General features: G+C 51.5%; 1 protein-coding gene across 1 annotated transcript in view; it reads left to right on the top strand.

Annotated features, from left to right (window-relative positions):
- Window positions 1-2768: 2768 nt before the first annotated feature.
- Window positions 2769-17088, top strand: part of LOC119175861 (uncharacterized) — a 120406-nt gene continuing 106086 nt past the window's right edge. Inside the window, exons 1-4 of the mRNA XM_075876318.1 lie at window positions 2769-3156; window positions 3268-3957; window positions 4913-6979; window positions 13571-14023. Of these exons, the coding sequence (XP_075732433.1) occupies window positions 2769-3156; window positions 3268-3957; window positions 4913-6979; window positions 13571-14023 (3598 nt within the window). The remainder of the gene's footprint in view (window positions 3157-3267; window positions 3958-4912; window positions 6980-13570; window positions 14024-17088) is intronic.

Raw genomic sequence — 17088 nt, 5'->3', positions numbered from 1 at the left:
CCATGCCGATTCAGAAGGCGAATATTTTGGTGAAAGCGACACCAAACCACAGCCCGCCAAGCACTATTATCTCAAGTTGAAGTAGTCCGGACGGACGCCAAAGTCGACGAAACGGGTCCAGCCTGTGCAGTTGCGTGTGCCGTAAAAAACTCTGTGTTACACAGGGATTTTAAATCTTCATTAGCAATCTGTCGTATTTTCGTGGCAGCATCAGTCCTCGATAATGGGACAAGATTCTTCTACACCGTCTTCGAGTGCCGATCGAGCAGCTGCATCGGCACGTTCGTTGCCCTTACAATATGCCGCGGTGACTTGGAAGCCACTGAAACGTTATTTCAGATTCGGCTATCCCACCAGAAGAAATCGACAGCTGCGGAACTTGCTGCGTAGCGCACTTAAAGTAATTCAACATCAAGCCAAGAAACGGAGCGTGTCCACGGACTCCGAGGCAGCATTACTAACGGTGAACCATATACTGTTGGCTATCCTCAGAGCTCGGCAACTTCTGCACTTTCTCGTAATCATTAGCGAGATAACGCGCTCTAAAGGTCGTCACCACTCTCGTTGCAATGCACGCGTGCCTCCACAGAGTGTGGTTGCTCGTGCGCGCGAACTTATCCGCTCATCTCTTGGTTGGGGTGCTTTGTATACATCTTGTGTTTCCACCGCCAGTTCGCTTTGAAGTCACAGTGGTTAAAGAGTGCGCGAACATCACTTCACTCGATGCAGCCGCCGCGTTTACGAAGGGAGTGCGCTGCACGCACCTGAAGTAACAGTTGTGACAAGGGTGACAGGTGGTTGACGCAGCGCTACACGGGACGAAGACGAAAGGAACACCGAGTTCGCAGGCAGAGCTCGGGTTTATTATACCAAATGTCGCTGACTAGCGGCAAATCGTACGTGGGACAAAGAGGCAGATGTATTGACGTTCGTTTACAGAACCATAATCACTCCTCAAAAAAGCCTGAACATGCCATCTAGCATCGCACGGTAATACTTGCGGCTGCTCTCCGGCGTTCGCAAATGTGGGCTTTCTAGCTACAGTATCAAGCCCCGCCGCGGTGTTCTAGTGGCTAAGGTACTCGGCTGCTGACCAGCAGGTCGCGGGATCGAATCCCGGCTGCGGCGGCTGCATTTCCGATGGAGGCGGAAATGTAGGACCGTGTGCTCAGATTTGGGTGCCCGTTAAAGAACCCCCAGGTGGTCGAAATTTGCAAAGTCCTCCACTAAGGCGTCACTCATATATATATATATATATATATATATATATATATATATATATATATATATATATATATATATATATATATATATATATATATATATATATATATATATATATATATATATATATATATATCACTTTGTTTTTTGACGTGCGTGGTCTTTTACAGCGAAAGCTGTTATGAGATCGCGACAAGAATCGCGTGCGCCGTATTTGTCCGCCGCCGTCGGTGTCCGTAACCACTATCACGCGAAATAAGGGGGAAAAATTGGCCCCGTATCCGCATGTTACACTGCAAATGTCGTCGACAGTCTTGCGTCTGGAGAGAGTGAACAAAACGTTTAGTTGATGTTCTCCGCAATAAAATTGGTGAACGGTATCATGGAGGCGCTGAGTCAGAGTGCCTCGAGCATGCAGCGGAGACGAAGGAGCGCATCGAGTCACGTCATCTGTGAGACATGAGCGCTATGTGGCAGCTATCTTGGAAAACGAAGCGCGCGGCCTGAGCGCCCGTCTTGGAGGCGATAAGCTGTAGAATGCAAGGCGACGGGTAGGTGCCCCCCCGTGTCGTCTTATAAAAGCATTGGCAACACTTGCCTTTTTGTACAAGCGTTGCATTATCAGTGCAGCGTGATAAACGCTGCGGTCCTTAGAATTACTTATGTATGCCTTTTCTAGTATAAATGCACACACACATAATATTGACGTGTTGTTATGGTGCCTCATATATGCGCAATAATCACTTTTTAATTTGCAATCGCACAAGTATGAACGCTAAAACTTGAGCAATATTGGTGGGCGCTGCGGGACGGGTCCGCTGTTTGGAGTATCGTTTGCCGTTTGGGGTACCGTTAAGGGCGGACAAACAGACCAATGTCCAGCCTCTCGGCCTTTTAAACGGCGAAGATCAAGGTGCCGAGTAAGCCGTCGGCTTGAGTCCTCGCGCGAGACTCGGGATCACGTCACGCCGACGTCCTCCCCCCCCCCCCCCCCCACGGTGGGGCGTCATCCGCCGGAAAGCTGAACGTCCCTGCGACAGCACCACCCCGCCTGGAGTGCGTGCGCCTGCAGCCCTCGGGTCACGGGCCCCTGGCCGGTGACCACCACCCTATGCCAGGAGGCGAGCAGAGCCCGGTTTCCACCCACACACCCGGAGGCCTCTGCGGTGCCGCCTACCACCAAGTGCGGGTCCCAGGATCCAGAGTCTGCTGAACCAGTCTACTAGTGCGCAGCGAAGCTGCGCTCCAACCAGTCACTAGATACGCCTCCCCGTCCCTTTTCGGAGGAGCAACCGGCTACGCCCCCAGCAATGGCCGCACAAACGAGCTTCCCGGTGAGGAAGAACTGTTTTTGCTTTAACGCACCTGATGGTGATTTGTCAGTAGATGACCTCATTGACGCAGTCGAGCGCACGGCAGGAGGTGATAGCGTGCACGTGCTCCAGCACATGGGAGGCTCACGTTTTCTTGTATGTACTCGTAATGCCGCTCAGGCAACTAAGGTAACGGTCAGTGAAGGTTTTGTTGTTAACAACCAAAAAGTCATGGTGGAGGCTGTAGGGCCTCCGGTAACCTTTGTGAATGTTTTTCGGTACCCGGCCTATCTCTCAGACGACCCCTTGACCGGTGCACTCGCACAGTATGGTAAAGTCAAGAGCGTGGCCTTTGCGACTGTGACTAATCGCCAGACGAAGTTAAATGGTGTCCGCGTCGTCCGCATCGAGATGAGTAAACGGGTGCCCAACTTCCTAACCGTCGCGGGGCACCGGATCATGCTGGAGTACCTCGGCATGCGGCGAGTGTGCGCGCGTTGTAGCGAAGTGGGACACATGGCTTCGGCCTGCTCGACTCCCTACTGCACGCGTTGCGGCACCTTCGGCCACGACACTGAGGGGTGTGAGGCTGAGTGCAGGAGTTGCGGGGGCAAGCACGGTACCCGTGATTGCTTCCGTAGATGATCCTACGTCGCGGCAGCACGTGGTCTTTTGATGGAGCAGGGGTCCGCTAACGGGCACGATCACCCACGCGGCTCGGTCTTGTCAGACGGGCGGCACACAACCACGAACTTACAGGTCCTGCGACCGAAGTACCCCACACTCACTTTGGGTAGGGTGATTCACAGGCGTGGCACTGAGCCCTCCAACGCTAGCGACTCCTTCGAAGCCGACCCGAACCGTCTTTCGACTACCGTGGCGCGTTCTGAGAGCACGAAAGACTCTAACAGTGCCGTAGTGCTCGGCGTCTTTACAACGGGTAGCGACACGACAACCAGCTCCCCCGACTCGTCGCGCGACGCCTGGGCAGTGGACACCTCAGCGAGCGAGGAACAGGACTCTTCCGAGAGAGAGGCGAAAAGTGAAGAAGTGGGGCAAGCGGCACTGAGCACCAAGGACCGCGACTTTCCTCCGCTACAACGCGGACCTAGTTGCGAGGCGAGCTTTGATGACACCCCCCTCCAATGCCGCGGCCACTATGTTCTTCCGTCCGAGATCCCTGCAACGGCCCCAGGCCCCAGTCTCCACGCTGCTGCAGACGCCGGCTCACGCGAAGGAACTTCTTCCGAAATCATGTATGGGCCCGGCCTCGAAAAACGGCACCGATCCCGTTCGCGACGATGGCCGATGGACGGCACAAAACCCGAGAGTACCGGGCGGGTAGAGTGTGCCGAGAGGGCCGGACGCCGCTCAAACCACTCGAGGGTAGCAGCCCGCCGCAAGAATCCCAAGAAGTCACGTAAGGGCTCGGTCGGCGACGGCCTCCCCACCGCTTCAGGCGACACCATGACAGGCGTCGACTCGCCTTCCTTCTCTCTCCCCTACCTTCTGTTTCTTTTGCCCGCTACGGCCCGTAGAAGCTGTAGATTAACAAGGACGTCACGGACTCATTCTTTACGGGCACACTCGGCCGCGCCCGCCGCCCACGCCACCCTCCTCTCCTCCGAGCCCGTTCATGGTTGCTGCCTGAGGCTCGCGCGTTTCCGCGCCGCTCTTTCAGCTGGAATTCCCTCTCGCCCATGCCTAGCGCGGTCAAACCCGACTCGAGATAAACGCGCTCCCTTTCCTGCTATCAACGGCGCCCACTCCGCTCACCCTCTCCACTCCTTTTATTCGCTGAAGCAACGGCAATGGCCATATTCATGTTCACATTTCGCAGCTGCCAGATGAACCGCTTAACCTCTTTTTTTTCCTTCTCGCATTTCTTGGGTCTCCGGAGACATGCGCCTTATAGCGCCCGCTGCCCTCCTACCACGCCAAATCAACGACCCCCTCCCCCACACTCAGCATTAGGCCATGTCACAGTTTAGGTTTGCCACCTGGAACGTCCGCGGCTTCCGAGATAGGGCCAAACAACGCGACATTTTAGCGTTTGCCCAAGCCGAGGGGATTGACGTCTTGTTTATCCAAGAAACTAACTTTCTGTCCCCGCTAGAGGTGGCTAAATTTAAGCAGGATTTCCAGGTTGATGCCTTTTTTTTCCTTGACTAACGCGAGGGCCTGTGGCATTGTGGTTATCTTCATCACGGGCCGCTTCCGTCAGAAGGCTTTTTGCACCTCCGGCGCAAATGGCAGATCACTAATGTGCGACATTTATGTCAACGGAAAACGATGTCGTTTTGTAAACGTATACGCTCCGGTCACGAGGAAGTTCGCTAATAACTTCTACCAAGAGTTACACCTAACTCTTGCAGATCCTCTCCCGCATGTACTAAAGGGAGATTTTAACTGTGTTATCGACTCCCAGAGAGACATCAGGGGACCGGGCCGAGGAAAGTCCACATACCACGCAAGGGAGTTGGTCGTGGTCTTGAAGCACTTGCGTCTAACAGACGTCTGGCTACACGCGCATGGAGACCTTTTCGTCCCGACGCGCGCCTCACAGCTAAGCGCCTCTCGAATAGAGCGGACGTACATGCCCGATTTTTTACTTTCTTTGGTAGAGGCGTGCGAGGTCGTATCCCCACCGGCTGACTTAGCGAGACGTTCCGACCACTTTCCTCTTGTCACCACTCTGAAGGAATCCCCCGGAACCCGTAGCGACGACCAAGGCTGGCGGCTCGACTTGGCCCTCCTTCGAGACGAGATCAGCGCTGAGCACATCAGAGTGCGCCTTCAAGTTTCCGTGGCAAATGTCTTTGAGGTAACGCCGGGTTCCTGGGATGCTTTAAAAGCAGATTGGAGGAGAATCCTCCAGGAGGAAGGGAGAGCCAGGAAGCGCCGCATCACAGTACAGGTCAACGAGATCCTGCGCAGGGTCCGCATTATTAGAGGGGCGGAAACCCTGACGGCTTGCACGCGAGGTTACCTCGAATCGTTGGAGGCCGAGTACACCCACCTGCTCCAGAAACGTGCGCTCAGATCGCCCAGAGAGCGGAACGAATCCTCTAACCGACTCGCGGCAGGCCCCAGCGAATCAACCGGGAACGGCCAGATCCGAATCACGCGGGTGAAGCGCGCAGATGGCTCATTCGCTACAGACTCGGACGAGATTAGCAGATCTCTTCATGACTACTACGCTGCCCTCTTCGGGGAAGCAGACCATACCAGCGCAGCGGACGCGAAGCGACAAGCTGGAGAGATTTGCCAGAATCTCGCTCGCTTAGCGCGGGAAGAGACTGAAATGTTAGACAACGAGGCATCAGAAGAAGAAGTGAAGTTACTGATTACGAGCATGCCCCCGAACTCTGCCCCAGGCTCAGATGGCCTCACAGCCCAATTCTACTCCACCTTTTTCGATGTCCTGAAGGGCGTACTGCTGTTGATGGCAAATATGGTGATCACGCAACGCCAGAAACCTCCATCCTTCGGGGAGGGGAGGATCGTGCTTCTTAAGGAGGGCGCCCAGCGGGAGGAGCTCTCAGCTTGGCGGCCAGTAACGCTACTAAATGTAGACTATAAAATCGTGGCTTCACTTCTAAACACTCGACCTAAACCTCTTTTACAGGACGTGGTTTCACCACACCAGTCCTGCGCTGTCCCGGGCCGATCCATATTTGCCAATTTGACGGTCACTAGGGATACATTTGAGTACATGTCAACGAAGTCTCTGTCGGGTGCCTTCATATCGCTAGACCAAGCGAAGGCATTCGACAGAGTCAAACACGGGTACATGTTTCAAGTTCTCCGCCAGTTTGGGTTCACGGAGCACTTCGTCGACATTATCCTCCTCCTTTACAGCCACTTGACTTGCCGCGTAGTGGTGAACGGCGACCCATCACCCGCATTCGGATATGCGAGAGGAATTCGGCAGGGGTGCCCACTCGGGCCCACCCTCTTCATCCTTACACCGGAGCCCCTGCTAACAAACATTCACCGCAACGAACGCATAAGAGGCTTCACGTTGACAGATGAGGCAGAGATTAAAGTCTTGGCCTACGCTGACGATGTCTCGCTGTTTGTAAGGGAACCAGCCAGTTTACAGGCCTTTTGGCAGACGTTCAAGCCATACGCTAACGCCTCGGGCGCTCAGCTAAACATAGAGAAGTGCAAAGCCGTGTCTTTTGGTGCCTTCCCCCGTAGAGCTTTGGGCGGACTGGCTGCGGTAGAGGTCGTCAAGGTGCTCGGCATATATTTTGACAGCGGCGGCGTGACGGAAACTACCTGGCAGCGGGCGCTGGAGCGGGCACAAATGGCAATAGATCGCCTGAAACCCCAAAACCTCACATTACGCGAAAAGGCCCTAGCGGCAACGACTACGATCTGTGCCTTCACGTACTACGCCAGTCGCGTAGCCATGATGCCCACTGTTGGGACTCCGGGTCCTGCCGGTCTCGTTTTCGGTAGCTGGCCCCGTCGCAGGATCCATCGTCCAACAATTCAGCGAGAAGAAGCGCCCGAACGAACAACAGAGATTTATTTACATGTGGAGAAGTGGTCAACTGACCCAAAGAGAGAAGAGTGAGTGTGATACAAAACGTCTTCGGCATTTTATAGCGCCACGTTGTTGACACTGGGCGCCTTGTTCGCATCGTCAGCCAATACGGTGTCCCCGGCACCTCGGCCACGAGGGAGGGGGAAACACCTCTCACAACACATGGAGTGGCACAACCTAACACGGAGTCCATATATGGTCACGGCGCCCTAAAATGTTACCAAACATGGTCACGAACGCACAGCAGAGTCCGGAGTTCTCCCGGTGAGAGGAGGAGCCTGAATGGGGAGGTGGGGGTGGACGACCCCGTCGGTCAAGAACCGGTTCTCCCCCAAACTCTCCTTGCTTGGTTCCCTAGGGCCGTTCGTAACAGTCTCTCGCGCGGGGGGGGGGGGTGAAGATCTCGATGGGCTGAGGTTTGCAGCCACTGTCCGGAGAGATCAGCGCCGGCAGTCGGTTTGGTGACGGCCATCTTTGATGAAGTAGAGGGCAACACCTGCTTCATTGTGGGCTCAACAGACATCACATACGCACATGAAAACACAACTACTCAGCCGGTGAGCGCCGGACAATTCCGCCAAACTCCACCAGGCAATTTTCCCCTTTAACTGATATTAAAGGAAATACACAATTTATTCAAAATGTTACTCACACTTTAAGGTGACACAAAACAACAACACTGGAAGCACACCGAACCCGAAACCCTGGATAGCCGTGTCTTCAACGTTTTTAAACAAGTACACCTAAAAGAGTAAAAAAACAATCACTAGCTCTTGTCTAGGTCAGGAAAAAAAATGCCAGAGTTCTCGAGACATCCTCTCGCGTCAGGGGCATCGACTTAAACCATCAGCGTTGCCATGGAGTACACCCCTTTTGTAGCGTATTTCAAACGTATATTGTTGCAAAACGAGGCTCCAACGCAGCAGGCGGCCGTTCTTAGAGGACATGGTCTGTAGCCAGGTGAGAGGACAGTGGTCCACTTCCACAATGAACTTGCTTCCGGCAATATAACAAGCCAGTTTCTGGACTGCCCAAACCAAGCACGCACATTCCTTTTCGCTAGCGCTGTAAACCTGCTCGCGAAGGGTGAGTTTCCGGCTAACATATAGGACGGGATGCTCTTGATCCCCCTCATCCCTTTGACTAAGAACTGCCCCCATGCCTCTATCACTAGCATCGCATTGGACTATGAAAGGCCTCGAGTAGTCCGGTGAACTAAGCAAAGGTTGGCTCGACAAGGCCGCTTTCAAAACGCGGAAAGCCTTTTCTTTCTCCTCATCCCAGTCGACCATTTGGGTCTCGGTCTTGCGCAACGCGTCAGTAAGAGTGCTGGCAATGTCGGAATATCTAGGGATGTACTTACGATAGTAACCAGCTATTCCAAGAAAAGCCCGAATATCGGTTTTCGTTCGGGGCTGGGGAAAATCTCGGATAGCTGCCACTTTCATTTCAGAGGGACGGCGATGCCCTCGACCGATAACATGCCCGAGATAGAGTACCTCTGCTTGTGCTAGCTGACAATTGGGCGCCTTTACCGTTAAACCTGCTTCGCGTAAGCGTGTCAGTACTGCTCTCAAATGCGCCAAGTGTTCTGGCCAGGACGAGGAAAACACGGCGACGTCGTCCAAGTAAGGCAATGCGAAGTCCTCTTGACCCCGCAAAACCTTATCCATTAAGTTAGAAAAACAGTAAGGCGCGTTCTTTAGGCCGAAACTCAACACTTTAGGTCGGAATGTCCCCAATGGTGAAATAAATGCAGCATACCGGCTCGCCCTCTCGGTGAGCGGCACCTGCCAGTAACCTCTCACTAGGTCTAGCGTTGAGATAAATTGCGCGCTGCTTACCCTCTCGACGCGTTCCTCAATGTGGGGAATTGGGTATGTCTGATCCTTGGTGATGAGGTTTAACTTACGATAGTCTACGCAAGGACGCGGATCTTTGCCGGGTACCTTCACAAGAATTAACGGGGAAGTGTAATCACTTTCACACGGCTCAATCACGCCCAATTCCAGCATCCTGTTAACCTCTGCTTTTATTAGCTCAAGCCGGCGAGGTGACACCCGATACGTCTTAGATCTTACCGGTTCCGACGAGGTAAGCTCTATGTCATGAGTGAGGACGGATGTCCGGCCTGGCTCGCTTACAAATCTGTCCTGAAACTCGGTCAAAAGACCACGCAATTCCTGCTTCTGCTTCATTGTCAGCTGTGACTTTGATACTAAATCCTCAGCTCTTTTCTCGATCGGGACTTCGTCCGATTCGGGAGCTAATTCAGGAATTTCTGCCGGAACCTCTTCCGGAACATTTAAAGTCATGTTCACGATGGCTTCCCTCTCTTTATAGGGTTTGAGTAAGTTGCTATGATACACCTGGTGTACCTTACGACTTCCTGGTAATTTTACCACATAGTTGGTGTCAGACAATTTTCGAGTAATCTCGGCCGGGCCGACCCATTGCACTTCAAGCTTAATCTTTTGGGAGGGCCTCAACAACATGACCCTGTCTCCTACAGCAAAGTGTCGTGCTTTAGCTGTCCGATCGTAGTAAAGCTTAGCCTTCTGCTGTGCTTTGGTCATCACACTCTCGGTCAGTTCTTGGGCTTTTGTTAGACGATCCAATAAGGTGAGGACATATTCCACTACTACAGGATCATCACCCTGACCTTCCCACGACTCTCTCAGCATACGAAGAGGAGACCGCAGTCTGCGGCCGTAAACAAGTTCCGCTGGCGTAAACCCTGTTGTCTCATGTGGTGCAGTTCTTAGTGCAAACATCGTTGCAGGTAAGCACATTTCCCAGTCAGTTTTTCGTTCAAAACACAAGGCTCTTAACACTCGCTTCATCACGGAGTGAAGCTTCTCTATCGAGTTCGACTGCGGATGGTAGACTGAACTATACAATAATTTCACGCCACACCGCTCTAGAAAGGTTGTCGTTAAGGCACTCGTGAAAATGGTGCCCTGGTCTGATTGTATCTCGGCAGGAAAGCCTACCCGGGCAAACACGGACAGAAGTGCGTTCACTACTTCCACGGAACATAGCTCTTTTAGCGGGACCGCCTCTGGAAATTTAGTAGCTGGGCAGATTAAGGTCAGGATGTGACGGTAGCCTGAAGTTGTCTTGGGCAAAGGACCTACTGTGTCAATTACCAACCGACAAAAGGGCTCCGTGATTACGGGTACCAGCTTCATTGGAAATTTCGCCTTATCACCCGGCTTACCCACTCGCTGACACACATCGCAAGATTTTACAAATCTCTCTACATCTTTAAAACATCCAGGCCAGTAGTATTCCTGTAAAAGACGATTTTTCGTCTTCTTTACGCCTAAGTGGCCTGACCATGATCCTCCATGCACCAAACTAAGCAAATCCTGACGATACGCCTGAGGTACGACTACCTGGTCAAACTCTACTCCTCGCCTATCTAGATATTTTCGATAGAGTATGCCGCTCCTCTCTTGGAATCTCACATTTCGTTTGGCGATTCCCTCTTTCGAACTGTCCTGGAATTGCTTAAGCGTCGGGTCCCCCTTTTGTTCGGTTATTAATGAAGCGAGGCTCACCTGCAGCAGCCGACTGAAATTATCCGAAGTTGGCATGACACACAACTCTTTTGTATTTCCTAGTACCTGGAATGTGTCACCCTCTGTTCTATCCTCTGTACTACCAGGAATCGGCTTGGGAGCAACGGCATTTTTTATTTGCTCGGTCAACGAGGCGTAATTGACCCCTTCCAATTCGGGAGGAAGTTCAACGTCACCTTTAGGAATGGTTGCCTCCGCGACTACGGCTTCTGCAGCCTGTTCTCGCACAAGTCGATTTGTTACTGTGGTGTGCAACTCGCAACCAGGCCCGTTGTCGATTTGAGGCTTGTTTGCCTCAGTGAATGTTGCTCTCGCCGCCAGCGCACGTGCCTTCGATCTAGTCAGTGCCTGCACTATGCCTTCTCCCAACGTTAGACCTTTCTCCTTCAGCATTTGATCTGACTTATTTGAGAATAAGTAAGGATACTGAGGGGGTAGATATGGCGATACCGCGGCTTCCGTTTCCAACGTACCAAATGCGCCTTTAAGGACAACTTTAGCTACGGGGAGGCACTGACTGTTTGCTTCTACGGCTTGTCTAATCCAGGCACAGTCTCCTGAATACTGTCCGGACTGAACAAAAGACGGATGAACTACGTCCATAGTGGCTGCGGAGTCTCTAAGAACCCGACACTGCTTGCCGTTCACGGTAAGGTCGTACATATAGGGCTCTAACAACTTCATGTTCTCGTCGGCTTCATTTATAGATAAAAAGGCCACCTTTTCTTTCGGGCAATGTTTCGCGAAGTGCCCTGTTTCGTGGAAATTGAAACAAGCAGCCGGTTTTCTCACCTCAAATTTCCTTTTGCTTGCCTCTGCCGACGCCCCATGGTTAGATGAATTGTTTTCCTCACCCTTTTGTGCGAGACTTGTCGGTTGTTTTCTAAACGGCGCCTTATTCGGTAGTAGGAATTTTTCCCTTTTAGGCTCGCTATTTGCCCCGAGGGCACGGCGCGTAACGAATTCTTCAGCGAGCTCTGGGGCTTTCGTTACGGTGTTCACGTCCGGTCTATCCTGCACCCAGAACCTCACCTTTTCTGGTAACCTTTGATAGAATTGTTCCAGACCGATACACTCGAGCACCTTGTCATGATTCCCATACGCCTTTGCCTCTTTGAGCCACTCCCCCATGTTGGCCATTAACTTGTAAGCAAACTCCGGGTATGAATCATTGTTCTCTTTTGCGGCGTTGCGAAATTTTTGTCTGAAACCTTCCGCTGACAACCTGTATTTCTTGAGAAGGCTCGACTTTACCTCACTGTACTCATCAGTCTCCTCTTTCGTGAGGCGCGCGATTACTTCTGAGGCCTCCCCCGGAAGTAGGGACAACAAGCGTTGAGGCCACGTATCCTGGCTGAAACCTTGCCGTTCACAAGTTCTCTCAAAGTTGACGAGAAACAGCCCAATGTCCTCCCCTAGCTTGTACGATCTCATTAGGTCCGTCATTTTGAACCTGACCAGCTCTGCGGTACCGGATGCCTCGCTGCCTCCTGTTCTACTATTATGGCTAATCTCTAGCTCGAGGCGCTTCATTTCAAGCTCGTGCTTTCGCATCTTATCTGCCTCGGCTTCTGCCGCTTTCCTTTCGGCCTCGGCCGCCTTTCTTTCGGCCTCTGCCGCTTGCCTCTCCTGAATCTCCTCGACGCATTCTGACAGCTCGTCATCCTCCGCCCCCAATGCGAGAATTGCCTCTATCAGCTCTGGCTTTCTTTGAGAGTCCGACACCTCCAGATTCAACTCCCTTGCAAGTAGCAACAACATGGACTTTCGCAGGGATTTCAGATTCATGGCTGCCTCCAGTACCGCTGTCTCTGTTCCACAAAGCTCCTGTCCTGCAACTAATTAACCTTGACGGCAACGACAGCTCTAGGTTCCTGCCTTGCCTCAAGTTTTCCGTTAACTTAGTCTACAAATAAAGCTTCAAAAAGCTCTTATACGGAATCCTGCCCTGTCACTGTCAACCTTGACGCCACTGACAGAAAGAGCTTAACCAAGCTATCACCCAATTTCTGCCTGACGCAAGTTACCTGTTAACCCAATGACCAAGACAGCCCCTCTCTACCAGCTTTTACTTAACACATAGAGTAAATGCCTGGTAAAATTTAACAGAGAAATCCGGCACTCACCCAGTTCGCAGTCATGTCTCCGGCGTCGTGCCTCTCAGAAGTGCCGTTAGATTCCCTCTGGAAGTCGATGAGCTCGTGTCATCCTTCTCCTGTCGTCCCGCTGTTGGACTTCGGGCTCACTCCGTCCAGTGGTCGCTTTCGGGGTTATCAGCATCCCACCGCTGCCATCTAGTTGTTGGGACTCCGGGTCCTGCCGGTCTCGTTTTCGGTAGCTGGCCCCGTCGCAGGATCCATCGTCCAACAATTCAGCGAGAAGAAGCGCCCAAACGAACAACAGAGATTTATTTACATGTGGAGAAGTGGTCAACTGACCCAAAGAGAGAAAAGTGAGTGTGATACAAAACGTCTTCGGCATTTTATAGCACCACGTTGTTGACACTGGGCGCCTTGTTCGCATCGTCAGCCAATATGGTGTCCCCGGCACCTCGGCCACGAGGGAGGGGGAAACACCTCTCACAACACATGGAGTGGCACAACCTAACACGGAGTCCATATATGGTCACGGCGCCCTAAAATGTTACCAAACATGGTCACGAACGCACAGCAGAGTCCGGAGTTCTCCCGGTGAGAAGAGGAGCCTGAATGGGGAGGTGGGGGTGGACGACCCCGTCGGTCAAGAACCGGTTCTCCCCCAAACTCTCCTTGCTTGGTTCCCTAGGGCCGGTCGTAACACCACCAAGACGGCGGCGCAGCTCACAAGAATGATCCGCACCTTCCTTTGGGAAGGTAAACCTGCGCCCATCCGCCGCACTCTTCTCCACCTTTCAGAGGATGAGGGTGGCCTCGGCCTGACCCACGCGCTTTCAACCAGCAAAGTGCTTGCACTGAAAACGGCAAGGACACTGTTCAAAACAACTGGCTATGTGGGGAAGAGCATCATGCGGTACTGGAGCAGCACGAATGCCACTTTTGTAGACGCGGACCGACCCCTTGCTTTGCTCTCAGAAATGCCATCGCGTTTTTACAAGGTCGCCGCTAACACGAAGCGCATGCTGGAGAACGACGCCCCCAACTGCGACGTTGACGACACCGCGCCGGCTGGCATCACAGAAGAGATAGCGCGACACCAGATCAGGCCGGAGGAAAACAGGCGGTCGAAGAAATGGAAAAAAAAAGAGCGCAGCGACGGGCGAGCAATCCCCAAACCCGCACAAGACTTCGTGTGGCCCAAGAATTGGGATCCCTGCGAGTGGTTCCTAATAAAGAGAAAGGAAGAGAAAAGTGAGCCCCGTTATTGTCTGCTTCAGTGAGCGACACCGCCACAGGGCTCACAAGGGATGGGGGTGAGGAGGGATAAAAAAGGGTAGAAGTAAAGGTATAGAAAAGAGGAAGAAGAAGCAACAACAAACTGAGGGGATAGGAGAGACAGGAAAGATGGAAGCACGGTCACTGGAGTCCGAGGACGGGGTACACTTGCGAGAGATGTTGTCGGCGTCTGTAGATGGCGTAGAGCAGGTCCAGTAAGTCAGAGCTTCACTGTCGTCGAAGGTCGTCGGCGGCAGGAGGTGACGGAGGGCGAGCCCAGTCGGCCACAGCTACGGTGACGCCGAAGGTCGCAAGCGCGCGGAGCGCACGGGCGCACAACCGGTCGGCACGAAATCCAGCGAGCGAGAGCGTCCTCTTAACCCGTCAGCGTTTACATAGGCTAGGCATCGTCCCTTCTCCTACTTGCCCTAAGTGTCGTTCGGAAGAAACCTTGGCACATGCCCTGTACGAGTGCCCTGCAGCCAAGCCAGTGTGGCGAATAATCGCGAGGGAATTTCGTATCCACCCCGCTCCAGCCCTCCGCAGGAATAAGCACTCTTTCGCCAAGCTGGTGATTATATGCACACTATTTGTACTTTGGAAGCGGCGCAGCCTGGCTGAAGTAAGGCACAAGCCGGTACGAGCGGCCTTCCCATCAGTGGCCAGGATCCGCTAGATGCTATGGCGGTATCTTTCCGAGCAACTAAAATCCAGCGGTGAAGACAAGTTTCTTCGCCACTGGCATACGAGGTTTTTCTTAATACAAAGAGGCAAGTTGCACCTCCCCGTCACCTCCTTTTAGCCAGTCCCTACGGCCGCCCCTCCCCCCCCACCCCCTGCTCTGGGGATTCCCCACACGTATGTCTCCGATATAACGGCCCTGATTCCCCGCCCAGTGGGCAATTAGTAAGGAGAAAACTCCGTCATTTCTCTCAGCCTTCCAGATTAACCAAAGGCACAAAGCCCCCCCCCCCCCCGTTTTTTTTCTAAGGGGGGAGGAGTCGTCCATCACGACGCACAGTGTTTTTTTGGGCTTGCTTCCCATCCCTACACCCCCCTGCTTCTGCTATCGCACAAGTTACCTAGCAAATTTGTGCACGTGTGTACCTCCCCACCCTTGAGTTTATATAATGTTGAGGTGGCCACCCTTCGCCCTTCCCGGCACTGCCACGACAATGTGTACTTCATTTTTGATATTTGTAGTGGGTCTCGCCCATTATTACCACAGAGCGCACGCACACTTCTTGGGAAGGTATATATGTACATGTGCATTGGGTTTCTTTATTTCAATGTGACCGGCTGTAATTGTAGGGATGTAAACATATAGTGATGGAAATATGCCACGTCTTGGTTCATCGGGATGCTTTCTTGTATATAAATGTACATAAGTAGTTTGTTCTATTTATTGCTCTGTTCCATTTCTCGAATGTATATAGGCATACACAGAATGAATTCTAAAGTGCTGTATATGCCAAGCCATATACCACCTTGTGTATCTTGTGTTTATTTCTAGTTCGAAGTTCATAAACTTCCCCTTGTACAGACAGACATACAGACAGGCAGACCAATTTTTTGCGTCGAAGGTCCCCAAGAAACACTATCGTTAATAAGTTATTAGAAACCCGAAGGACAAGATGGGATTCAAACCCGCGTCTCCTGCGTGCTAACCCAGCGTTCTACCAGTGCTTGACTCGAACTCCGTCGCGAACTAACCCTAGGCAGGCTTGATGGCGGGAAAGAAATCGCGTTAGTATGAGTAATATAGCGTTCTAGAACAGTCAAGGAATAACCAGGCGTCAAACAATGTGATATGCGGAGCGAGTGGGTTGTCCAATGCTCCGCCCCGTTGCTAAAGCTTCAGGCATAATTCTTCATCGCCGTTAGTCACAGCGTCAAAAAACATTGCACAAAATTCTTTGCAAGTTGTAGCGGGTACCACGCTTCTCTGAACAACGACGAAGGATGTCATACAGTGAATGCCTCCCGACTACACAAAAATTGTGATTTAAGGCGTAGTGGGAACCCTGCAAGTGCGCTTAGAGCAGTTACCCAACGAGTGTTTAAAAAAGGCTCTGAAAGGGCGCTCGTCCGACTTTCGCTGTGAATGTGCGCAACGCAGCCCCGGCGGTTTTGTTCATTCATGTTACTTAAAATCCCTTTATATATATATATATATATATATATATATATATATATATATATATATATATATATATATATATATATATATATATATATATATAACGAATAATCGAACGCGTTATTCGAAGGTCGTAGGTTCGATTCCTGCTCACGGCTGGTTTTCTGTCTTCTTATTTACATTCCATTTGTTCTAATAACTTCCGCTATACATTCCTTGGCATTATTGTCTGTTAGATCTCATTATATATATATATATATATATATATATATATATATATATATATATATATATATATATATATATATATATATATATATATATATATATATATATATATATATATATATATATATATATATATACAAGAGAAAATAATACAGAAGAATATTTTCTTTCCCAAGCGTCCGACACGTCGCGCATACGTCCTTCCGCACACTTGTGGGAACAGGCTCACAGATGTCGGTGCTGTGAGACCACAAATTATATATTTCGTACGAGGCCATTTTCGCAGGCACGAACAACAACCTTGTTGTGTCGTCGTCTTTTGCATGGTACGAGTTTTATAAGCCCGCGCAATCGCCCTTGCGAAGTAAAGAATGTGACAGTGACTTCTTGTGGATAATCCGTTCAGCCGGATTATACGCCACTATCATTATCCGAAATGGACATGGGCATGGCATGTAGCGCGTAGACAGGATAACCGCTGGTCATTAAGGGTAACTGACTGGATTCCCAGAGAAGGGAAGCGGGTTAGGGGGAGACAGAAGGTTAGGTGGGCAGATGAGATTAAGAAGTTTGCAGGTATAAATTGGCAGCAGCAAGCACAGGACCGGGTTAACTGGCGGAACATGGGAGAGGCCTTTGTCCTGCAGTGGACGTAGTCAGGCTGATGATGATG

This window comes from Rhipicephalus microplus, chromosome X (assembly GCF_043290135.1).
Source record: "Rhipicephalus microplus isolate Deutch F79 chromosome X, USDA_Rmic, whole genome shotgun sequence".
NCBI lineage: Eukaryota > Metazoa > Arthropoda > Arachnida > Ixodida > Ixodidae > Rhipicephalus > Rhipicephalus microplus.
Note: the sequence above shows the minus strand (reverse complement) of the source record. Positions and strands in the feature narration are given on the sequence as shown.